The sequence below is a fragment of the Oryza sativa genome, chromosome 11, assembly GCF_034140825.1.
Source record: "Oryza sativa Japonica Group chromosome 11, ASM3414082v1".
Lineage (NCBI taxonomy): Eukaryota > Viridiplantae > Streptophyta > Magnoliopsida > Poales > Poaceae > Oryza > Oryza sativa.
The window spans coordinates 4,259,578-4,286,078 of NC_089045.1; the positions used below are offsets into that span (position 1 = coordinate 4,259,578).

Sequence of the window (26,501 nt, forward strand, 5' to 3'; positions counted from 1 at the left end):
AATATCAAAGAGGGATTTTATGCAGGTTAGCTTCAGGAGGTCTCGCTAATTATATTGTCCTAAGTTTAAAGAGGTTATTAAGAACATAAGACCCGGCATGATGCAAGATTAGAAAATAGCTAATTTTCGGTATGTTACACCATCGGCCGCCGCTCGGAGGCCTAGAGAGATGGGGAAGAGAGAGGACAGGGCGGAGATAGAGGAGGAAGATGAGTTGGGCACTGATTTATGTAGGGCCCACGTGTGGATCCCACACTGACATAGCCTGGTTGAACACAATCAATTTGCCACCTTAGATAAAACCGAACATTATACTGCCCTAAAACCGGTTTTAGGTATACCTATTATGTAATTAAGGGGCGTGTTGTATCTAGTATTTGTGGTTCAAGTATGAGATTCGAACTGGACATCAAGATGAGGGACCTAGAGTAATTATTCCAAATCAATGGCAGTGAACCCGATACAGCCCACCAAAATTTCGTGGTAGCGATCCAGTGCAGCCCACTGAATCAATTAAGCCCGCCAAATTTCAGCGATCAAATTCGGCCCACCCACCCAACTGACCAGCCAAAATTTGGACCGTTACAATGGTAGCGACCCAACTCAGCCCATCAAATCTTCGTTCGCTACCGTTGCAAGAGACCAAATTCGGCCCGTCACAGTTTGATTTGCCATGTCACAACTCTGAAGAGCGTCAGAGATTTGCCGAGAAAATCGTACTGTTGATGGCTTGACGCCAAGAGGTAAACTCATAAGTCATAACCCATTTTTATCATGCCATCTTACATTAACGAAAGAAAGAAAGAAATTGTGCTGATGATTGTTTTTTGAGAAAATCCCTTGTATACCCCTGAAATTTTACCTAATCCCTTCTATACCCCTGAATTTTCCTTACTTCCTTGTATACCTCCAAAATTTGATTTTGATCCCTTTCATACCCCTCCCGTCAGTTGACCGTTAGTTGACCGTCTATTTTCTATAAAAATGACCATTTTAACCTTGGATGAACAAAGAAATTCATGAATTACATTATTAAAAATATAAAAGCTTCTCACATGAGACTATTATACTTATGAGTTTGTTGTGCAATGCATTATTTATCCCAAAAAATATTTTTAGATAATAAAATAAAAAATACATATTTATTTTTTTTTATAAAAAAGTCATAAAAATGAGGAGCATTCAAATAAAGATAGGACTACCAATGTTCACAACATTTTTTTTTATAAATGCTCCCGATAAAAAAAATCTATTATCCTATTAAAATTTCAAATAAAAATTTTAATTTATTACATTTATTTTATTTTCAAAATTTATGTCAAAATTTTCTGCACTAATTATTTAGTCTCATTAGTTTTATAAAATGCACATGCTGTGCAATCAAACAAAATTTTCAATTGTTTTTGAAGCTTACATTTAAACCTAAAGCATCAAGGGCAAAAAGGACATTTGCAACCAAACGTAACAGTGAAATAATGGAAAATGTAACGGTAGGGGCATGGAAGGGATCAAACTGAAATTTCAGGGGCATAGAAGGGATCAGGTAAATTTCAGGGGTATGGAAGGGATTGAGTGAGTTTTCAGGGGTACACAAGGAATTTACTCTTGTTTTTTTCTTTTTTTAACGACTCGCATGAAACGATGCGAAGTTCTATTGATAGAGGAGAAAAAAATTACAAAATTACAATCCTGGAGGGTCGTAACCAGGGAAAAGAAAAAAATATACCACCACCCACACACCGACAGCGCCAACACACAAGACCGGGAGAAGACTAACACCGGACCAGGCGCCGCTAAGCGTGACCGACCGCCGCTAGACCAACAAAGGAACACAGACGAGATCGCCCAAAAGAACACTCTCACAACCAACACAAAGCCAACTCCTAGAGCGTGCTTGCACCAATCGATCGAGAGGCTTCGGCCAGGGGATGCCAAAACGACGTCTTCAAGAAGAGAAGCGACGGTAAACCGCCGCCGCTGTCCGTCGGGGCTCAAAGGAGCTTGGACTGGGCTTTCGCCCAGCAACCACCTCTGAGGGATGAGACAGCACGACAACGCCCTCAAGAGGGGGAATTAACCATCGTTGTCACCCACTGCTCACCACCTGCGAATCCATGGCTGACGCATTGATGCTCCCACCACCCCTCAACCTCTGCCAACATGTGGGACCCCTGCACCGGCGCCCCCCGCCGGCCAGCCTTCGAGCGCCGAAGACCGCGCCACATCCACCAGCAGCTCCTTCTCGTACCGAGGTCGCCTCCTCCACCGCCGGCAGCGCCTCTCGCGCCAAGCCGGCTTCCTCCACCGGATGCACCTCTCGCGCCAATCCGGCCTCCCTCCATCGGCCGCGCCTCACGCGCCAAGCCGGTCTCCATCTCCGCCGCCCGCGCCTCTCGCGCCGAGCCGGCCTCCGCTGCCATCGGTGTCACGCCCTGAAGTACCCCTCCCTTGCTCTAAATTCATAAAATAAATCGTCCGAAGAAATTGTTTAATTTAACCTAGAGCTAATTCCTCAAATTAATAAATGCAAATAATAATCGAAATCGGCATGTGGAATTTTTCTTGGGTTCTACATGTCAAAATACGCTAACAGGATTTTTAGCGGAATTTTCAGAGCATTGTAAATAATTTTAACCAATTAAAATAAGCAAAGTGCAATATTAAATCCATGGGAAAATCCTTTTTCCCTTTTATCTTTTCTTTTCCCTCCTTTTTCCTTTTTCTTGGGCCGCCAGCGCATTTCTTCCGCGCCGGCCCGCTCCTCCCTCCCACTCCCGAAGTTCACCCGGCCTCCCTCTCCCTCTCGGACGCTGACAGGTGGGGCCCACCTGTCAGTCCTTTCCCCTTCCTCCAGCCGCCCACGCAGGCAACCGCCGAATCCGCGCGCGCCGCCGCCCTCGCCATAACCGGTCGGCCGGTTTGAGGCCAAGCCGAGCCGACCGGGCGTCTCCCCTCCCCTTTGAGCCACTGCCTGGTGGGGTCCACCCGCCAGGTAGCACCCTCGGCCTCGTGGACTTGGTCCACGGTGGACCGACCTCCCCCTTGTCCAGTGGGGCCCGTAGGTCGGCGCCCCACCCCTTGCTGACGTCAGCCCTGGGGCAATATTGCGCAATAAATTGATTAAGGCTTTTCTTTAATAGGAAAAACACAGAGAATCTTCTAAAAATCATAACTAATTCATCCGAGCTCCGATTAAGTCCATTCAAGTCTCAGTAAATTCATAAAAATGTATAGAATCCATTAAAAATAGTTTTGCTTCCTGTTTCAGTAGTCTTATAGCATGTTTTGCTTGTGTGCTTTGTTTGTCGCGTAGATTTCGGTCGTTTCGTCGATCCGTGGTTTCTCGAAGACGTTGCTGTGGTCTCATCAGTGCGAGAGCAAGGCAAGTCATGCAATACAATTGATCATATTGTACCCAATTTACAAATATCCCGCATTTCTATTAAATATTGCATTGTTTTACAATATCATGTGGGATGGGTCCTATTACTCAGCCATATATTGTTTACCTTATGCCATTGATAACGTGGGTATTAAAATGACTAGATGTTGGTTTAGGAGATGCTTAGCCATGCTTAGTTCAACTAGTGCACAAAGAGGGATCACATTAAAGCATAGACTTGATTATTGGCATAGCTTTGATTTAGTGCCATCGTAATGGTGTTGGTTAATTAAAATACACGTCATGGTGGGCTGTGGGTGCATGGTCTTGCTAGTCGCACCCATGGCATTTAAGGACCGGTTCGCGGGATGCCCTGGAAGAACTGACCGTACTTACCACAAGCCAGCGTGGGCAACGGCTGGGCTTGTAGTGTAGCTTTTCTCTAGCCGACGTACCCAGGCGAGGGTGGGCGTGATGGAGTTGGGTCGGCCGGGGTGTCCGGTTGATCGGCTTCCGGATTCACTGCGGCACGAAAGGGGGGCTGCCCGTTGCCTGTTGGGGACGAGGGCGAACCCTAAGGTGTTGTGCGATCGGTTAGAGGGGGTTATGCGAAGGGTCCTGTCACGGCCTCTTTCCGGTATGTCGTGGTGGCATGTCGGCGCACGGGAACGTGTCGTGGGGCTATGTCTTGTGGGTACAGTTGTACACCTCTGATCAGAGTAAAACTATTCGAATAGCCGTGCCCGCGGTTATGGGCGGTCGACCAGATTCACCGTGATTAGTTTCACCCTAGTTAGCTTTTGGAACTGGTTAGTTCAGGTGGTGGTTTGGGCCTGTTGCAACGTGGTGTAACGTTGGACAGTGATTGGTTAATATGGATTAATTACTACAACTGTTTTACTGCTTTCAACTACTGCTTTGAAATGCCGGCTTTATGCAAAAGAACCTTTAGCCTCCCTTGGATATATCTTGCATCATACCTCCTCTTCCGGTATGACTTGCTGAGTACAGTGGGTAGTACTCAGTCTTGCTCTCTTTTCCCCCACTCCAGAGTTGAAGTCCTTCTCAGTTGAAGATGTCTCGAAGAGGTTGGTTTCGTCGCTGCCGTCAAGGATTGCCTGTGGAATGGAGTCACCGCTGCAGGAGTCAAGTCTTCAGGCTTAGCTCGCTTTTATCTTTTTCCGCTGCATTTGTAATCTTTTCTATTTTTGTAAGACGTGGATCTGTATGTCAACAATTGTCGTTTGTGTACCCTGGCTGGTCCTGGACAGGGGTTTAATGCACATTCAGCTTAGAAATTCTGGTTCGTGAATTTCTGGGCGTGACAATCGGCTGCGCCAAGCCGGTCTCCGCCCCTCCTCCAAACGCTGTCGCGCCGGCCAGATACAGTCGTCTCCTACTCCCTCGGCTAGCCGTCCGAGGCCGCCATGCATCCTCCCACCTCAGCCACGGTGGTCACCACCGTGCCTCCTCCCACCGCAGCCACGGTCGTCACCTTGCCTCCACATTCACGGCCGCCGCAAGCCGGCCGCCATCGCCGCTGCTGTCTCCAGCCGCCGACACCGCCAACGTGGCTGCTGCCTCGTCGCCCTCCGCCACCACTGCCTCTGCAGTCCTCCGCTGCCGCCATCGCGGCCGTGGACCACCGCCGCCGCCGTCGCCGCCATCAGGGCCGTGGACCTCCGCCGCTGCCGTCGCCCCCGGGAGGACCAGAACCGGCCTCACCCCCGGGCCTTCGCCGCCGTTGCCACATCCGTCCTCGGTGGCGCGCATCCGTCACCTCCTTTCGGCCGCCGTCGCCGCGAGGCTCGCTGTTCGCTCGGCCCCTGGACGTGGGGAGGCCGGATCTGCCGCCGGGGGAGGCGGATCCACCTCCAGCGTGCCCGAATTCGCCGCGGTGACCCCCGGCGCCGCTTCCCGTGCCGCTGATCGCCGCTCGCCATTGCTCGGCCCCTGGACACGGAGAGGCCAGATCTGCTGCCGAGGGAGACAGATCCGCCACGCCGACCCCCCGGTGCCACCTCCCACGCCGTGGACCGCCGCTCCCGAGCAGCCCTGGTGTCCCCGCCGCTGGCTTCCTCGAGGAGGGGAGAGGGCCCCGCCGCCGCTGTCCTTGAGGCCGGCCGGCTTTGCCAACGCGCCGCTCGGGCGGCGCGAGGCAGAGGAGAGGAGGAGGGAGGGGGCGGCGGAGGAGGATGAGGTGCCGCCCATGGACGGGAGCGACGCGGACGAAGAATTTTTGGCCAGGAGCCGAACTGATGTGCTGATGATTGTTAAGTGGTAACTATGGCAATGCATGCGTTTATCCAACCATTTGCCATCAATGTAGTTCTTACTATCGAATATTTTGTGGTTGATCTATGAAATCATCAGTGTACTCATGACTGCAAAGTGCAAACCACGTCCAAACACCTTTGTACGCTGTTGTACATCAAACCTCTATAATATTCAAATCCAAACGAAAGCTACTCTTGTTTGTAACTACACACAAGATGATTGTGGAGGTGCATCCTTGATAATTTCTCCTGAGTATGCATGACAGATGGTTAGTTTTTGCTGCAAAAAAATCTCTTTGCTTCTATATATTAATTACTTCCTCCGTAAAAAAACGAATCTATAATTAGATGTGCCATAACATAGTACGATAAATTTGGACAGAGATATGTGTCCAAATTAATAGTGCTAGGAGGTTGGTTTTTTATGAGACGGTCATAATAAACTACTCCTGCACAAATCCTTCTATTATTAATGAGTACTCCCAACTAAAATATCACTCATATCTCATTGATATATGAGCTTAGTTTCATATCACAATCATCAATTGTTCGACAATCTTCTCACATCGAAATAATACACCACAACCAGAACGACAAATGCTGTGATATTTATAATTATAACCGAGAAGATAAGCAAGCTGTATAGGGAGTCGCCGAGGAACGGATATCGCCTCTTGATGGCGTGAGCATGGCGACCACGCCACACGAACCTCCAAACCGCGCGATACGTCGTCGCTGCAGGATCAATCCACTTCTCGATCCACAAAATCAAGGCGTTGAAGCACACATAGATGACCAAGAACATGGTGATCAAGACCGTCCTCGAGCTCGAGGTTGCGATGACGACGGCATGGATGGCGGAGAAGAAGGCCAGGATCAGGCTGACGAGCGAGACCCAGATGCACTGCAGCGTCACCACGAAGCTCTTCCACGAGACGGCGAGGTGCGCCGCCGCCGCCGTCTTCCCGTATACGAGCAGGATGACGGCGACCACTGACGTGGTGATGGCGAAGGTGTCGAGGACCATGAAGTATTTGAACGAGATGTTGTCCCTGAGGTTGGCCGTGCCGTCGTCCCCGTACCCGCCGGGCATGTTGAACCCGACGGCGAAGACGGCGGCGGCAATGAGAACAGCCACCAATGCGAGGCTGTCGGATGTCTTCTCGATACCACTCGCCATGTCATGGCCGCTCGACGGCTTCAGATGGTCGTTCCTTTGTGGCTGGGCCTGTGCTCCGAATGTGACCAATGTCACAACAAAGCTTAATTACCTACATTACATTCACAATGAAAATATAGGATGCAAGTCACATATACAGTGTAAAAAACCTAATGTAGTAATAAAGGCGTGAAAAATAATCTCAGACATCCATTCTGACTATACGGTAACAGGGTTTTCAATTTTGATATTGGCCATTTTGGTTCTCCTAAAATTTCAGTATCTTCAGCACTTCTTGGACCGATTTTTTTTTAAATAAATTAACATAATTAACTGAATTTGACTAAATTTTGACCAAATTCGTAAAAATTTGAGAAAACCGAAAATTTTTGGCCAAGATAGTCACTTGCGGGGGGTCCGAAATTTCAAACCAAAATTGCAATCAATATAAGTTTCTAGGTTTATATATGTACACTCTAGATTACTACTACCTCCGTTTCAGGTTATAAGACTTTCTAGTATTGTTCACATTCATATATATGTTAATAAATGTAGACATGCATTGTCCACATTCATATAATGAATCTAGACAACTAGATTCATTAACATATATATGAATATGGACAATGCTAGAAAGTCTTATAATCTGAAACGGAGGAAGTAACGAGTAACTAATAACATAGTAAATGGGCATGCTTGGTTTATGGTTGCTCACCATATTGAACAAACTGTTTGATTCTGAGGCGAGATCAAGCGGCGTGTGTCCATCGTCATTCAAGACATCAGTTTGCACATTCCCCTCCCGGAGCAGGGCCTCCACAATGTCAGGCGCGCCGGCGACCACGGCGAGGTGGAGCGGCGTGTTCCCGCCGGCGTCCTGCGCATTCACGAGGCCACCCATCATTATGGGGTTCTTGATGTCTAGGGACACCACCGACGAGCGCCTCTCCCTGGCCGCGGCGTGCAGGAAGGTCTCGCAGCGGCCGTCGCGCAGCTCGGCGGTGTCTGGGTAGAACCCTGTCAGCTCCTCGACGATGCCGCCGTGGCCCAGCCGAGCCGCGACGTGGAGAGCGGAGAGGCCATCTGAGTCCTTCATGTACGCCGTGCCAGGTGGCGCCGTGGCCAGGATTGCACGTACGATTTTACGGTTGCCGTCGGACACCGTGAAATGGAGCGGAGTGCTGCCATTGCAGTCGACTTGGACGGCCAATTCTGGCTTCCATTGTAGTAGAAGGTGAACCATCTCTGCGCAATTTAATCAATTGATAAGTTAAGTTGGGCAACACATTCTCGTGTTTGCGCTCAAAACCTTAGAAATCGACGGTTCAACGTGTAGGATCGAATCACAAGAACTAAGCCAACCAGAGGGGGGTGAATGGTTGGTATACCCAAAAACCGAAAACTTTTAGCGGAAATAAAAGTTACCCTCGAAATCGATGGAGATCGGTCTGACCGAGATTGATCTGCCGGTCTGACCGAGTGGATGCCGCCGGTCTGACCGCCCGTATGCCGCTGGTCTGACCGCCGGTATGTCACCGGTTGGACCGCCGAAACTCGGTGAAACACAAATCGAAGAACTCTTAAAGTGGATGACAACTTTATTACTTCTCTCTGTGTTTACAAAGTGCACCAACAGCACTCCTTACAAAAATTTCGACTAAACTCGAAACCCTAACTCAAAACTCAACTCAATTACTCTCTAAAGCGATACCGGGAAGCCTCACGCTCCCCCTCTATTTATACATGAGGTAGGCAGCCTAAAGCCACGAACCAAACTCATACTAGGAGTCCTAAACACCTTAGGAAACCCTCTAGTACAAGAAAGAAACTTTACATAACCAATCATACCAAATTTGGACTCCTTCCAAATTCGACTCCGCATCCCATACGCACACAATAACTCTATCGTATGCCATATGGAATCTCCATCAACCACATGCATCAACTCTAGCCTAAGTATCCCGCATGATCTCTGACCACCACGGACGTCGTCTTATCCCCAAGCCGACTCCCGGTCCATCACTGCAAATACTCTCCCGAGACATCGAGTCACCTACACATGAAACAAACAAAGAAACCATATTTCGAGACCAAGCTATCTCCAACTTGACTCATTAGCAGCAAACAATAGTATTACATACGCATAGTATCCATCTAGAAGTCATAATCATGGAATAAACTCGGATATCCAAATAAACAACCTGAAACCGAAACCGACACAGTGTCGGCCGGTCAGACCGCGGACTGCGCCGGTCTGACCGGCAGCACAAGCCCGGTCTGGCCGGTCCCACATAAAATCACAGCAGTACCTGTATATTCACCTGTGAAATCCAATCATCTCCAAAACCACTTTGTGAATAAATTCCAAATATCAAAACCAATAATCTCCAATGCCCAATTGTTCATCACAGAATATGAATCAAAAACACCTTTGATTTTACACAACGGATTGATAGCATACTCAGGGTTCAAAATTTCAGTTTTGCTATTCCTATCGGGGACATTGATAGGACCGAAATTTCCAAAACTGCAGAAATTTTGGTCCAAAATAATTTTATTTTTAACAAAATTTGGTCAGATTTGAGTTATTTTTGTTAAATTCAAAAATAGAAGAAAAAGTGAAAAAAAATGGGTGAAACAATTTGTATCTATCCCCTGAAATTTTGAACCGTGATCATACGTAAGCTTCGGAAGACGGCGGCATGTAGAGGATTCTGCGAGCTTGGCCCGGCGGATGAAGCATCTTCGAAGGTGATAATGATTGCTCTGACAGCTGCCACCGACAGATACAGAAGGAAGGAGAGGGGGAGAGAAGATGTCACCGTCACCGCCGCTCCCCACAGGGAAAAGAGAGAGAAGGGAGGAACAGGCCCGGCCCTGGGGCAGGGCGAGCAGTGCAAGCGCCCTGGGCCCCGCCAAGTCAGGGGCCCCCTGACCAGGTATACGTAAGTAGGTTTGCTATTGCCATCGTACAATTCGTTGATTTCCAGTGGATCGCATCGTCTGCTTTGCAATCCAACAACAGCGTAAAAACACAAGCCCCTTAATTTATTGAGGCCCATACGCGTAGCTATAGAAGGCAGAGCAGTCATTTGATTGGTCAAGCAAGCCTATAGGCTGATGGCCAAGGTGATTATCATTTATCAACAATTTTAGTGCTACTACTCCTTAATGAAGGGATCACTGATATTGATTTTTTTGAAAGGATCACTGATATTGATTTTGAACCCATAAATACTAGATTTGTAAAAATTACTCCATCGGGCCATACATATTTAAAATTCTAACCATCAAATTAATCTATATTGGAAAATCTTCATAAAATATGATAAGTTTAAGATACTATGATTAAATTTTTTTATGCAAATATGTTTTTCTTATGCTACTCTAAAATAAAGTTTTCTTCAATTCTGGCACCTAATACAATTAAAAAAAACGAACTCAATATAGGGCCCTAATTTTTGTGTCGCCCTAGGCCCCTAAAATATTAGGACCGGCCCTTGGGAGGAAGAAGAAGGGGAGGATAGGAAAGGATAATATGTAGGCTCCACATATAAGTGGATCTCATAATATTTTTTCGTGTGAATGATAAATGGCTCCCATATATTTTTTTTTATTTATGCCTGTAATACGAATAGAATTGGATGATATGGGCAACGACGTACGTGATATCCACATTGACTCTGTGAGTTTCATTCGCTTGGTATCCACATCACACGGACTCTCTTTCGTAGTTCGCTCACGAGTCGTGACTTTGCAATGAATGTTACGCGTGACGGGAATCGGATGCAGACGAAGTACCATAGTTTTAACAAAAACATCTTCAATTTTTAAATCGCAGGCGAGGGCGACATAGTCCCAATCAGACATACGACAAGGGCGCAAATCGTGTGTGCGAGGGTGTTGCGGTCTCAATCGCGGCGGCGTGTAAAGGCACATGTGGAAAATGGACTCAGGCTTGGGCCCGATCCCTGCGTGCGACAAGGGGTGTGTGAAAAGGTGAGGTCCCAATTAATTCGCGCGCGTCTCGGATAAGAGGGACACTCTGGCGTAAGAAAAAATAAAAAGATTTGACAGAACAGGAAATTAAAAACGATTCAAACACGGATGACGCACCAAAATTCTGACGGAAACATCTTCAATTTTTATAATAGTAGAGATAGAGATAATGCTACATAAGCACCATGTCGTCAACGAAACCGCTCTCAAAAATGTCAAGAGAGTTAAATTACACCGATTTTAATACTTGGGGGTTAAAATATCGGGTAATATGGTTCAAGCATGTAAATCAGATACCACTAGTTAAGTGAGTCAAAGTGAATTTATTCCTCTTCATAATGCTTGGTGTCCTCTCTCTGGTCTTCTGGAGAGAGGGCATGTCTGATTACGGTGGGCTCTCGGACCTTGACCAGCGTTCAGCCAGACTGTCATGCGTCGTCGCTCACGGAGCTCCACTGTGCATGGTAGGGGTGAGCGTTCGGTCTAACCGAAAATTTTTTTCGTCTCGGTTTTCAGTCTTTAAAAAGTGAAGACCAAATTTCAACACAAAAATATTATGACCAACAAATTCGGTCTCGGTCTTGATCCCGACCGAAATTCAACGACATTTTTATATATGCAAAGAAATAACGGACATTTTCAACACAAATAATCACAAAAAAAAATTTGTAAGCATGTATGAGTAAAGGCTCTTATTAGATTGTATGCGTAGAAGAAGTAGGGAAGTGTAAGTTAAAGTTTAATGCTATTGAACTTAGTGGATTGTAGGTTGCATTTATATATTTATTTTTATTAATTTGGTCTTTTCGGTCTATTTGATTAACCGAGGAGACTACGAATTGACTGAACAAAATTCGGTCTTTCAGTACCTAAGACCGAATTTCTCGGTCTCAATCTTGGTCTTTTCAGTTCGGTCTTTTTCTGCCCACCCCTAGTGCTCGAGGGCCCGGCTTGAGCAGGATGTTTGGGTGACCCATGTAACAATAGATATTATAATTTTTTCGTATTTTTTAAACTTTTTGATTTTAAAAATAATTCCTCCCAAAACTTATTTCTAAATTTTTATAGCTTTTGTTTTCAGAAGTTATCTGAATAGATATCTTGATAGTTTCACTGTTTTCCATTTTCATGGATACTTACCCTCGTGTTTTTTTTTAAAAAAAAAAGTCGGAATCAGTTTTTGTTTTCAAAAATTATCTGACTGATACTATTTGTTTCGGAATGGAGGAAACTATCCGAACTGATTTTATAACTTAGTTATCAGGTACGGGAATATATTTTTGAGATTATATAAATAAAGGTGAGTTTCTTTGCAAATTGTATAAACTGAAAGCAACCTGGGAGTGCCTGAGAGAGGACGGAGCTCCACCATCAATAGGGGGAGCTGCGATGCATTTCTTGCTTGCACAGAGAAGCTGCATTCAGGAACAAAAATACAGCAGCAGGAAGAAGCGGAATCCCGCAAATCTGTACACAGCTCGTGCGCGTGGATTTTGAAGGAGTTTATGCGCGTGGATTTCGTATGAGCTCTGGTCGGCTCTGTTCTATTTCTTTAACTCCATACTTGCTTGTTGTTTGTTAGCACGTTTTTCAAACTGTTAAATGATACTCCCTCCATATTTTAATGTATGACGCCGTTGACTTTTTAACCAACGTTTGACCACTCGTCTTATTCAAAAATTTCATGCAAATATAAAAATACTTATGTCATGCTTAAAGAACATTTGATGATAAATCAAGTCATAATAAAATAAATTATAATTACATAAATTTTTTGAATAAGACGAAAGGTCAAACGTTTGTCAAAAAGTCAACAGCGTCATACATTAAAATACGGAAGGAGTATATCTTTTAAAAAAAGATTTTATATAGAAGTTGTTTTAAAAAAAACAAATAAATCTATTTTTAAAATTTATAATAGTTAATATTTAATTAATTATATGCTAATAAGCTTTTTTTGTTTTGCGTGTAACCAAAATTTATCTCCATATGTGGAGATAGAACAGATGAATATTGGCATCACAAGTCACTGAATTCAAATATTCGAGTGGCATAATAACCAAAAGCTTAATTTGACCATATGCCATATTCAGATGAGCGCTATAGGATATGCCATCATCTAGAATCAAAAAGAATAAAAAGCTCAGGTTTAATTAATTAGTTTGGTAAAAAAAATACTAACCTCTATTTTTTATTGATAACTTTGACTAAAAAGTTATTTACTTTCCTATTTTACCCCTACAAGTAATTTAATCGTATGTCTATCTTCATAATCTAGAAACTTTTATCTATTACCTCCACCCAAAAATATAGCACAATATAATTAAAAGGGATATAGCTTAGTACTACGATCCTACAGTTAGAGATTGTTGTGGCATGGGAAGAGTAAAAGGCCACGATTTAGCTGACATGCGAGACCCATATACAATGTAACGCCGCCATGAAGCTCTTCCACAAGCCGGCGGAGCGAGACGCCTTATGGTAGACAAGTAAGATCACAGTAACCATTAGTGCTGTTACAACAATGTTGTCACAGAACATGAAGTATTTGAATGAGGATGCGTCTTCGAGGTTCGTCCGCCATTGTTCGGTACCCACTGGGCACGTTGAGCATCATCATTCGCCATTGGCATCATCGCGCCACTGCCACCATCGCACGTCGCTGTGAAGAACAACGTACGAGCTGGATATCTTGTATCTGAGGATGCTTTATTTAATCAAAATCTAGTGCGTAAAGAGAGGATATAATCTTTGGACTGATTATATTGATTGTATAATGTAGAAGTAAACTGAATTAGTTTGAGCTCCACTTTGCTTGTTGCCTTGATGCTGCTATATGGGTATAGCTAGGTGTTGTTGCTGCCGCTCAAGTGGTCTTAGCAATACATTAGGGATTTATGGTGTCATAATAATTGGCTAATTGTATTTGATTTCTACTTTTATTATGTGTAAGCTCAACGCCTTTCTCCTACTCCATTTTAACACAATTTCGCAGCAGGGTCACATTAAAATTTAAAAGTGACCATGGATAAACAATGGTGTCAATTAGAAGTAGACGATTATAACAGACATAACTCTAATAATATATGATCTACTAATTCAATATATTTCTAAAATTATTATTCAGTTATCCACCATTCGTATTGTTTGCTCAACGTTTCTAAAAACATATTTTCTAAAAAAACTTTCCTCTATGAACCACTTGTTCTAACATTTTTCTTCATGTGAAAACAAGATGAGAGCGCACATCCAAAAAAAATTATCAAGTTTTTAGTTTATGCACGACAATATGATGTCTATGAAGTTAGAGATATTTTTGGGTCCGTAGAAAATGAGCTAGTTTCACTTAGTCTTTAAGTTCCGAGAAATGACGTGTTTGGCTACAATGCTAGCATGATCCTAGCTTGACTTGGCAAGACTAATCGTTTGGTATCGCCATAAAATCCTAGCTCCCAGAAGCGAACTAGCCCAAATGGGCCAGAAAAAGGCTAGCTCATCAGGGAGAGCCAAATCTGCTCGCTTCCGACGACAAACTAATCGCGCGAAAAATTGATGATACACACAAAACGATTTCTCCTAAACCTACCAACAATCGGCCCATATCCCATATCTCATCGTACTCTTCCTCAATTCTTGACTAAACTCTCAGGTTAGCCAATAGTAATAAATAAAACATGAAGTTGTTTCTCGAATAATGAACTATAACTCTTTTTTAGATAATTCTTTTTGCACATTATCTCTGTTGTTTAACGAAAACACTCGTATATATAGTCTTACGTTACTTGCGGAAAAATTACAAGCCACTAATTTTAACTAAAGAGAGCAAACGAACCAAATGCAGAGATACAAGTAAGCAATGAGTTGATTTGCCTTTGCCGAGTTAGGCTAGTTAGGAAAAGAAACTAAAAGTGCACCATAGTTACTGCTAGAGATGCTACGGCAGGGACGAAAATTCAAAACAAAGGCAAAAGGCAAAAACAGTTTAAAACTCGAACTACGGAAATAGATTCCGAATTTATCCTTGTTTTCCTCTTTGAGGGAAAGAGTTCATTCAGTACACTGATTCACTCACTCCCGAGTCCCGACCTCCCTCGCACGTGCTTCCCTGCGTCGACCCCGTCCCGACCCGTCCCCCTCACTCGCCGCCGCCGCCGCCGCCGCCGACGCCGACGCCGAGGACGACGACGACGATGCCGCGGAAGGCCTCGTCGACCTCAGGTACGCACCTCCAACCCTCGCCGAACTCCAATTCCCCTAAGCAAGCGCTAATTCCCCGAACCCTAACTCCCAGATTCGCGCCTGAAATGGCGGAAGTGGAAGCGGAACCCCACCGCGTCCCCGTCGCCGTCCAACCGCTCGTCGGCCGCCGCCGCCGCGGCGGACCACTCCGACGACTCCGACTCCGCCGCCGTTAACGAGGACGACGACTCCGCGGTCCCCGAGGACGCCGACGACGAAACCCTAGCCGGGGCGGAGGACCCCGTGCTCGACCTCCGCGAGGCGGAGGTGCTCCCTTCGGCGGAGCCCGTCTCGGCGTTCCCCGTCGCCACCCGACGCGTCGTCAACCGGCCGCACCCGTCCGTCCTCGCCGTCATCGCGGCCGAGCGATCCGCGTGCGCGGGTGAGGGTTCCGCCGCGGTGGCGGCGGCGCCGGTGCTGGAGAACATCTCGTACGGGCAGCAGCAGGTGCTCTCCGGGGTGCTCCCTGACCACGCTTCGCTCGCGACGGACACTGACAAGCCGTCTACCTATGTGTGCACGCCGCCGAATCTTATGGAGGGGCATGGCGTGACCAAGCAGTTCCAGGGTCGCCTACATGTCGTGCCCAAGCACTCAGGTCCGCCTGCTCTTTGCAACCAAAAACCTGAATGTCTGAGCTATAATGCGGCACTAACTTGTTTGCGATTTGTAGATTGGTTCTCCCCAGGGATCGTGCACAGGCTGGAAAGGCAGGTGGTGCCACAGTTCTTTTCAGGGAAGTCGCCGGGCAACACTCCAGAGAAGTACATGCTATTGAGGAATAAGGTTATTGCAAAATATTTAGAGAACCCAAGCAAGAGGCTTGCTTTTGCAGAGTGCCAGGGGCTTGTTGCGAACACAGCTGAATTATATGATCTCAGTAGGATTGTTAGGTTCTTAGACACTTGGGGAATCATCAATTACCTTGCGTCTGGGTCGGTGCACCGGGGTCTAAGGATGGCAACCTCCCTTCTAAGGGAGGAGCCAACCGGGGAGTTGCAACTATTGACTGCGCCACTGAAATCAATTGATGGCCTAATTTTGTTTGATCGACCGAAATGTAACCTCCAAGCAGAGGACATTTCTTCATTGGCATCAAATTCGGAGGTTGTGGATTTTGATGCTGGACTTGCAGAATTGGATGGAAAGATTAGGGAGCGATTGTCAGAGAGTTCTTGCAGTTATTGCTTACAGCCTTTGACCAGCTTGCACTATCAGTCACTAAAGGAGGTGAGCATCTTTGTAATTTTCGTTTAGATGTTCTCTCCCCATTTTTCATGTGCAGGAAACCCTTCTATATCTTAGTGTTGTTGCTTACATTTTGTTTGACACCTAAAAGATGAATAATACAAAAACTGGGAAACGATATCACAGTAAGCTGAGCAGTAGTCTAGCAAGTTATGACACACGCTTTTGCTGAGAATTGACATACTAGATTCTGTTGTTGAAATTTAATATCTGTCTGTCTGTGTTTGCCAACCCAATGAATACTTGCTCTGTGTTTTGCATCATAATCCTGCTCCTCACTGCTCTGTGTTTGCCAACCCAACGAATACTCTACATATGTTGCGTCATGCTCTGTTCTGCTAAAACATGGAAACTGCATTTTTAATTTGAGAAAAGAAAAACATTTAGAACACAGAATCTTACACTCTTACTAGTCAGCCTAAGCAATTTATGGTCTTTCCATACAAGTGATCAACCCAAACATTATATTGTGCTGAAAGCTTCTGAACAGAATTGGTTATTAAATGATCAGTGTTCCTGCATAGAAAAAAATCACAATACAAGATACAGTCAACAACAATATTAACTTAAAGAATTAATAGAAAGTTTATATGGTTGTTCATGCCACTTTTCAGTGAGTGATAAGAGTAATGTGGCAATTGATTGGATGGCAGGCCGTAGTGATACTGTGAACTGTCATAAGAAAAAACCCTGCAAAATTTAGTTGAAATAAGAAGACACATACAATCTGTAGTATTCTTTTGAATTAAAATACATATAATTTGTAGTATCAAACTGTATTGAAGTGAGATGATTCATGTAAACTTGACAAATATTGAATTATTTATTGGAAGTACAACATAAAGGGCAACATAAAGATCCTAAGATGCCTATACAATAACATGTTAGAATGCAGCTGGGATAGGGATAAAAGTTACTACCAAGAGATTTGGGATGTACATCTGGACAAGAGCATTTAGGTGGATGTTTACTGCAGCCACCTCCCTGCTGCTGGTCAATGGGTGCCTAGAATGTACGGATTGGAGAAGGATGCACACCTGTGCACCATGCTTATACTTACCAGCTCCTTGGTTGCCGTGCGGTTTACTGCTGCAAGGAGGCCAACAATCAAATTCAAAATTAAGGAGAGCAGAAATGATGCAGATGAAACAATAATGTTAGACACTCAAAATGTGTTGGATAAGAAGGGCCACAAAGCGTGCATCCATGACAGCTACTGTCCTCCATTGAAGTATCCCTTGATGCAGCCTGCCACCACAAACTCCATAACAGCTTTGAAAGTTCTGCTTGGAATTTTCAGGGTGAAGATAGCAAATAAGACAACTGCTCCTTCATATATTAGTAGATATTATTGATGGTATCATATATTTGTGGTGTAGCAATGACTAGAACCCTGTTTGTAGCTGAACTTAACTTTAAGTTATGGGATAGGTGAGTTTCACACTTTCACTTCAAATTGCAGTTTGTGCTATTTTGTCAACTATGCATAAATTGATTACAGTAGTACTCTATTTTCTTTGTTGAAGGAAGATAAACTGGTAGGTCTATTTTGCCTGTGCAATATTAATGCATCATGCTGGTTCCCACTCTTTTCTTTGTGGGGGATGAGAAGCAAACAATGACAATCTTCTTGTTGGTTGAGCAGGCAGATATCGCTCTATGCTCTGATTGCTTCCATGATGCGAGATATATTACTGGGCATTCAAGCTTAGATTTTCAGAGGATTGATGGGGATAACGATAGATCAGAAAATGATGGGGATAGTTGGACTGATCAAGAAACGTTATTGCTGTTGGAGGGCATAGAGAAGTACAATGACAACTGGAATAACATTGCAGAGCATGTTGGAACAAAGTCAAAAGCACAATGTATTTACCATTTTATTCGTCTTCCTGTTGAAGATGGTTTGTTAGAGAATATTGAGGTGCCAGATGCATCTGTGCCATTTAGAGCAGAAACCAATGGATACCCACATTTAGATTGCAATGGCAGTACTTCAGGTATTTTTACATATTTACACTGATAGTTCCTCTGTTATCAGTTCTCGAAATTTGTTTTCTCACAAATTTTAGATTATAATAACTAGCATTTTTAACATTGATTACCATGTTTTTCCATAGGAAATCTACCTCAAAAAATTCCACCTGATAACCAGCTTCCGTTCATTAATTCTTCTAATCCGGTGATGTCACTGGTAAGCAGTTGTTCACTAAACCTGTTTAGAGAATGAGTGGACAATTTTTCGGTTTTCAACAGTGAGTTGTGTCATTTAGATTTGGATGACAAGAATGCATGGTACTCCCTCCGTTTCATATTATAAGTCGTTTTGACTTTAGTCAAAGTCAAACTACTTTAAGTTTGACTAAGTTTGTAGATTGATATAGTATAACATTTACAACACCAAATTAGTTTTATTAAATTTATAATTGAATATATTTTCATAATATATTTGTGTTGGGTTGAAAATATCACTATTTTTTTCTATAAACTTGGTCAAACTTGAAGCAGTTTGACTTTGACCAAAGTCAAGACGACTTATAAATCTGAAACGCAGGGAGTACTATTTTTTATGTTAGCTCATAGAATTTGTGTTTATCTCCACTTCTTTAATTCTATTTGACAGTGACATTTTCTTACTGAAGTTATATTTGCATAGCTCTGCTTGGCACTCCTTTGGATTATAATCCGAAGCTGATTTTGAATTTGGGACTTTGATTTTAGGCTTAATTATGTTCAATAAGCTTGGTTGCTGTAACAACAGAAAGTGTTGAAGTTAAATAAGCCAATGATGTTACTTCCAAAAACAATTTGTATTTGAATGCCAATTTGATAGTTAGTAGTAGCTGCCTTTATTCCTTTAATTTGGAGGTGGAGGTCTAAGCTGAACTATCTTGGAACTCGATTTTGAAAATCATAGCTTATAATTGTTGATTGATTATCCAGACGTAGCAGTTGATTTTCTCTAGGCTGAAAGTTAAATGCCTGTACACATTATTTTCAGCAGTTGATTACCAGCTCAAAGCCTCAAAACACCATATGCACTATAGAGCTGACAAAATAGTAATGGAAGTGCACTACGAGTGATTTTAGTATTAAATGTAATCAGTTGGAGGTTTAGTAATTAGGATGTTAGAGCAATGACATAGTAGAAAGCCCCTTATAACCCCTCATTTTTATTATTCTTTTTTGCTCGTATCCCTTCTAATCCTCAGACTGATCTGAGGTTCATTTCAACCTTAGTGCCTTCCAATTTTTGTGCCTGCTCCAGACTTAGCATTCCTTTACAAAATGTATGCTGGCACATATACAGCGAGCCACTGAATGCTTAAGTTTGAGTAAAGTGCATGGGTGATCCTTAAACTTGTAGGGGTGTGTCATTTAAGTCCCTAAACTCTAAAACTACATATCCAAGTCCCAAAACTTGTCATAGTGTATCATCTAGGTTCCAAATCGCCATGGTCCTTAAGGATCCTACGTGGCGCTGATGTGGCATGCCACACAGACATGACGTGATATCATTTTGATTGACAAATGGGATCCATTTAAAAATTTTCCTTTTTCTTGTTCTCCTATTTTTTCCTTTCTTCTCCTTTCTCTGTGACCCGAGCAGAAGAAAGGAAAAAAAAATGAATGAGAAGAAAACAAAAAAGAAAAAGAAAAGAAGAAAAAAGAGAGGAAAAGGACACATCATGTTCATGTGGTATGCCACATCAGCGCCACGTAGGATTCTAGAGGGGCTGTGTTGAATTGGGACCTAGATGATACACTTTGACGAGTTTTGGGACTTGGATCTACATTTTGAGAGTTTGGAGATCTAGATGACACAACCCTACAAGTTTAAGGACCGCCTATGCACTTTACTCTTTAAGTTTTATAGAGATCTATACTTATAACTTGATTGGCGCAGGCCACAAGTTCTGAAGTGAATTCTTATTAGTTCAAATGCTTCCTCTTGTTCTGCCTGCCTTGGTGTTATTAATCAAGATGGTTTTGTCCGTCATATTATCTCAAGTGTATGTGTTATCTTCCTTGCTGAATTTGACCTGACTATGACACTGTTTCTAGTATAGAGTGCTTAGTAACACGAGAAATAACATCAGTATTATCCTGAATTACTTTTCATATTGTTCCCTGATTAATTTTAATTTGAAATTATTGCAATCACACAAATCCTGTGCTTCACTGCTTCAACGTAAACTAGTTCTCATGATGTTTGAACCAAACATATATAGGCTTCTTAGCCTTCTGTATATGTCTGGCATTGTGTGTCTTACTGTTTGGAGATACTGTGCAGGTTGGGTTTTTGGCTTCTGCTATGGGACCAAGAGTTGCAGCATCATGTGCAAGTGCTGCTTTATCAGTTTTGACAGTAGATGATGATTCCAGGTTAGCCATCTTCCCTGAAATGTTTTATTTTAGTAGCATGATTAAATCATTTAACACTTCAGTCAGGATTTTAGAAAAAGGTTACATAAATTGAATACTAGATCTTATCTGGTACAACTACAAGCTACCAGCAATAACCATCTTTGAGTTCTGTTTGAGTTTATTTTATCAAACAGCATATGAGTACTAGATAAATGAATAAGATTAGTCCAGAAATATCGCACCAATACTTGTAGCTACAGTACTACTGATACGGCTACCCAGATAGTAACCAGGTGGTTACTACTGATCTTTATCCCTCATTGAGATTGCGGAACTTATCCACCTGATGTTAAAATTGGACCTTTGGTTTGTTTCATTTGGTCGTTAGGTTGGTTTGCAGTCTCCTTTGGACTTATTATGGTAGATGTAGGTTTTGACTTACCTTTTGCTGAACACTGAAGGGTGAATTCAGAAGGCATTTGCTCTGATTCTAGGGGCCAAGGTCCGCATCCGAATTTTCGTGATCATAATGGTGGTAATGACTTCATATTTATTCTCCACTATGATAATCAGTTTTCTGCGCAATCTCATGTACTCATGCAAGATATTAGTGTTAAGGAAACCATCCTATCCTTAAATAGGTGTATCTTCATCCATCTCTCCAGAAAAGGTGAAGCATGCTGCCATGTGTGGTTTGTCGGCAGCAGCTACGAAGGCTAAACTTTTTGCAGATCAAGAGGAACGTGAAATCCAAAGACTAACTGCTACTGTAATAAACCATCAGGTTAGTGTGAACGTTGCCATCTTGTTTACATTTGGGCCTTGTTTTTCTCATTATTGCTGTCACCAGGGTGTGAAAAACCGCCGGTAACCGCGCGGTTACCGCGGTTACCGCCCGTACCGCGGGGGTACGGTTACCCGTACCGCGCGGTACGGTTTAATAAAATTCGTCCAAATTCAAAAATTTAAAAAAAAAAAGAAAAAAAATCAAAAAAAATAGTGAAGGTAGTGCTTGATTTATAGTGTTTTATGGTGAAGAAATTTCTCAAAAAAGAGTAATATTTATTCAAATTTGAGAGCAAAACGGAGAATAAATTTGAAAATTGGAAAAAGAAAAAAAATGGGCCGGCCCGTTACTGTGCAACCCATTACACATCGCGCGGTAACCGCGCCAAACCGCGTGGTTACCGCGTCAAACCGCGCGGTAACCGCGCCAAACCGCGCGGTTTGCCCAAATTTTTGAATTCAAATTTCGATTTGTAAATTTGTCGCGGTTTTGCGCGGTTACCGCGGTTACCGCCGGTAACCGCCGTACCGCCGGGTGGCGGTAACCGGGCCCCCGGCGGTTTTTGAAACCCTGGCTGTCACATCTGAGGGTGTGTTCGCCGTTGCATGGAAAACGGAGCAGTCCATTAGCGCGTGATTAATTAAGTATTAGCTATTTTTTTTCAAAAATGGATTAATTTGATTTTTTTAAGCAACTTTCGTATAGAAACTTTTTGCAAAAAACACACCGTTTAGCAGTTTGAAAAGCGTGCGCGTGGAAAACGAGGGAGAGTGGTTGGGGAAAAGGGCATCCGAACACTGCCTGAATGTCTGAGTGTGCAAACTCCTACTTAAGAAAAATGCACTATTGCATAGCCCCACTTTATGGCTTATTTTGTACTTGGTCCCTTAAAATATGAGTTCTAGAAAGAGTTTGAAAATGGCAGTGTAAAGTTGGTGTCTGTGTACACGATTTCCTTTCCTAGTCTAATTTGATGGTGAAAGGTGTTTCTCATACATTCTGATTAGGTTTTGGAAACTTATATAACTCAATTGCCTATAATACCAGGTAGGCATGTCTCCAATGATAGTGTTGTGGTGAATGATAAGTATAGCTGGTGAGGACTGAGTCTATAACTGGCTGAACTAATTGTGTCGTCAGTCTTATGTATAATTGCCAGTAAGTAGGATCAATAAAATTCAAAACTGTAATTCATCTAGGAAGCAAGTTAGGAAACTGTAATTGATCTATGTTTGATCTGCCGTTGGTCATAGTCACTAGCTTTTTTTACCAAGTTGCATTGTCGTCATTGATAATATTTGTTTGCAACAACAATTAACTTGCAGTTAAAAAGGTTGGAACTGAAGCTGAAGCAGTTTGCCGAAGTCGAGACCTTGCTTTTGAAAGAATGCGAGCAAGTGGAGAGAATAAGGCAGAGGATTGCATCTGACCGTGTCCGAATCGTGTCCACCCGCTTGGCCTCGCCTGGAAATAGCCTACCTGGGGGTAGTACTAGCACCATGTCATCCAATCCAATGAGTATGAGCCCCAGACCGATGGGCGTGCCAGGCTCGATGCCTCAATCCAGTATGCCAGCACCATTTGCCAATAACATGCAGGGGCATGGTCACCCCCAGATGGCATTCTTACAACAGCAGCAGCGGCAGCAGATGCTGTCATTTGGACCTCGTCTGCCGCTGTCGGCCATCCAAACCCAGCCATCCCCACAGACGTCAAACATCATGTTCAACCCAGGCATGCCCAATTCTGTAACCCCTAATCATCATCAACTGTTGAGGTCGTCTTCTGGAAACAATTCAAGTGTAGGATAGGAGAAAGAAAAAAGGGAGATTCATAAGATTCCAACCAGTGTAGCTTCCTCAGTTGTAGCTTTATATGATTCATAAACATCTCATTGTTATTCATTTGTACAATATGTTCCATTGGTCGTATAATTTATGATCACTTAGGTTCTCATTTTATGTATTTATGATCACTTGGGTTCTCATTTTATAGCCTCAAAAGTGTTGTTACGGATGTCTCACGATATATCGTTTGAATCTGGTGAAATTGCAATATTTGCGCTTTAAATATCACATAGCAAACATAAAGCCCTCTTTGGCACAACTCGAGATCCAAGATTTAATGGAGCTGGGTATTTCTAGGAGTTGGGTATTTATAGCTCCATAAATCCATGGATATAGATCTATGATCACGCGGATAATATTTGATTCAATCAATTTGTTCTTATTTTAGGTAAAATTTAAAATTTTAAACCACTATAATTTAACATATAAACATTAAATATACTGTAAATCTAATATTTGGAGCTATGCCAAATAGCATTTAGAGCTGTAGGTTGGTTAGAACTACAGATTTAGCGTTGGTCGAAACTACAGATTTTGAAATTTTACGCTAAATCTGTAGAATGCTAACGTTATCACAAAGCTATAGATTTAGCGTGAAATTTCTCATAAAACTACAGATTTAAGATGAAATGTAAAAAAAAAATAAAGATTAAGTAGCAAATTTATCATAATACTATAGGTTTAGCATCAATTTATCCCAAACTACAACATTTATAGCTACAACATAATGTTAGTATTAGGGATTTAAACTCTAGAATCTATATTTTTTGATAACTTCGATATTAAATATGTAGTTGTATGATAACTTTAATATAAAATATGTAGTTTTATAATACTTAGTCTTAAATCTATAGTTTTGTGATAAATTTATCATTAAATCTGTAGTTTTGTGATACATTGTCTTAAATCTGTAGTTTTATGACAGTTTAATTAAAATATTTGTAGTTTTGTGAAATTTACTCATATTTTTATAAATCTTATATCATTGAAAACGATGTGAATAAACGTTATAAATACCTAAAATTACGATGTAAATTAATCAACGAGAATAAAACAAAATCCTAGTTCAGTTTTCAGACTAAATAGATGCAAATGAGAAGATGAGAATATCACAACTTCACAAGACTCACTCCAAACCTTAGTCACAATGAAATAAGGTGTGGCCCGTGGGAGTCAGACATAAAGACGAACAACAACATCCTATTAGCTGGGTTGCTAGCTGGGTTGGTCCGTGATGAACACATACCAGTTTGGGTCTTAGACGATTGCACAACCGACCTAGGACCCTAAGATGGTCCTGATTGTGATTGTCTCATCTCAAAATCTCTCTGGACATTATCCAAATAATGTAAGCAATGAATCCGTGATAAACTACTGCAAGCAAGGGAGCCACCACCAAAAGGACCAATCGCTCGGCACCGACAACATCCCCTCGTATTGCAGCCGCTGTACCGAGAAAGACCGCTCCCCACACAAGACTGGCATAGCCAATCTGCATCGTATTGACACATATAAATATAATGTTTAAATAGTTAATTAGAATGCACGTACAGGTAACACATTGAGTATATATATCTCCTGAAAAAAATTTACAAACAATTACAATTTGCAAGTAAGCTACTACCTCCATCCCCTAATTAATATAAGGGATATTCACTATTTTCTTGTAACGTTTGACCACTCGTCTTATTCAAAAATTTTGTGCAAATATAAAAAACGAAAAGTTGTGCTTAAAGTACTTTGGATGATAAAGTAAGTAACAACTAAACTAAATAACAATTCCAATTTTTTTAAATAAGATGAATGGTCAAACAGTGCAATCAAAATATCAAAATCGCTTATATTAGGGGACAGAGGGAGTAGTAAATAAGACTGGACTGTTTCTTTTTTTTTTAAGGAATGGAATAATGGATCAAGGCAACATGATTTTTGATATCTTAAATGATGCAATTTTCGTAAAAACTTCATATATTAAAAATCTCATAAAACACTATTTTAAAATATATTTACCAACTATATAATACTTACCAGTAATTCATTGTTGGTACCTCAGAATAATGATCACAAAAAAAATCCAATTCAACTATTTAATTAGCTATTAAGAAAAATGCCATAATAGTACAAAATTACATGTGGATACACAAATTAATTGAGCAAATTTATACTACATATTCTCTCATGTAAAATTTGATATATTCCTACTATCCAATTATTTTTAGCTGAATGGGTGGGTGAATAAATGATGGATAATATAATTTTATGGTAATGTTCAAATATGCTAAGAAATGAATTAACTTAGAGATAATCCATGAAATGCTATTGACAAGCATCCAAATCCCAGAAATGCCATCGACAAGTGTGAGTTCCAAGAAATGCCATCGTACAAACGACTTTGTCCCAAAAATGCCATCGCCGTTAGGGTTCCGTCCACTCCGTGCCATTAAGTTCTATAGGATGAACAGTGTATTTAACGGCGCAAAATGGACGGAACCCTAACGGCGATGGCATTTTTGGGACAAAATCGTTTGTACGATGGCATTTCTTGGAACTCACACTTGTCGATGGCATTTCTGGGACTTGGACGCTTGTCAATGGCATTTCTTGGATTATCTCATTAAGTTATTGCAAAATTGAAGAACATGTTTTTACTCTGTTATTTTATTTATATGATGTTGGTTTGTTCATTTGTCTTATATTTAAGGATGGAGCAAGTATATTCTAATAAACTTATACTTCCTCCATTTCTAAATATTTGACGCCGTTGACTTTTTTAAATATGTTTGACCGTTCGTCTTATTCAAAAAAAATTAAGTAATTATTAACTCTTTTCCGATCATTTGATTCATTGTTAAATATACTTTTATGTATACATATAGATTTACATATTTCACAAAAGTTTTTAATAAGACGAGCGGTCAAACATGTGCTAAAAAGTCAACGGTGTTAAATATTTAGAAACGGAGGGAGTAGTATAATAATACTTTTCTTTTAACATTAGTATGATAATACTCCAGCAACTAATATACGAGTACTATCTGTACATATGCCTGGGGCGATGTGTTGCGTATATCGGTAATATACGAGTATTTTAATGTGTAATCAACGTTCGTTTAGGATTCATTCGGGACTACCTATACATTTGTCGACAAACTTTTCCTCAAAAATTTGACAGATATAATTACAGTACAATTATAGT

At 42.2% G+C, this 26,501-nt stretch overlaps 2 protein-coding genes across 3 annotated transcripts; one reads left to right on the plus strand and one right to left on the minus strand.

The window, feature by feature from the left end:
- Positions 1–6,199: 6,199 nt before the first annotated feature.
- LOC107279338 (ankyrin repeat-containing protein At5g02620-like) lies at positions 6,200–9,879 on the minus strand. Its single transcript, XM_015760646.3, has 3 exons — positions 9,498–9,879; positions 7,483–8,062; positions 6,200–6,920 (listed from the first exon to the last, which is right to left on the minus strand). The coding sequence occupies exons 1-3, from the start codon at positions 9,877–9,879 to the stop codon at positions 6,200–6,202; spliced, it is 1,683 nt and encodes a 560-aa protein (XP_015616132.2).
- A 4,990-nt stretch (positions 9,880–14,869) lies between these two features.
- Positions 14,870–23,472, plus strand: LOC4349954 (SWI/SNF complex subunit SWI3C). Of its 2 annotated transcripts, none has more exons than NM_001423172.1 (9): positions 14,870–15,034; positions 15,108–15,653; positions 15,729–16,285; positions 17,949–18,303; positions 18,424–18,497; positions 20,598–20,689; positions 21,133–21,206; positions 21,313–21,455; positions 22,784–23,472. In NM_001423172.1, the coding sequence occupies exons 1-9, from the start codon at positions 15,007–15,009 to the stop codon at positions 23,267–23,269; spliced, it is 2,355 nt and encodes a 784-aa protein (NP_001410101.1). In that variant the 5' UTR covers positions 14,870–15,006; the 3' UTR covers positions 23,270–23,472. The 2 variants fall into 2 exon arrangements, with proteins under 2 accessions (NP_001410101.1, XP_015617510.1); XM_015762024.3 differs by having other exon boundaries at positions 21,337–21,455; positions 22,784–23,423.
- Positions 23,473–26,501: the final 3,029 nt, after the last annotated feature.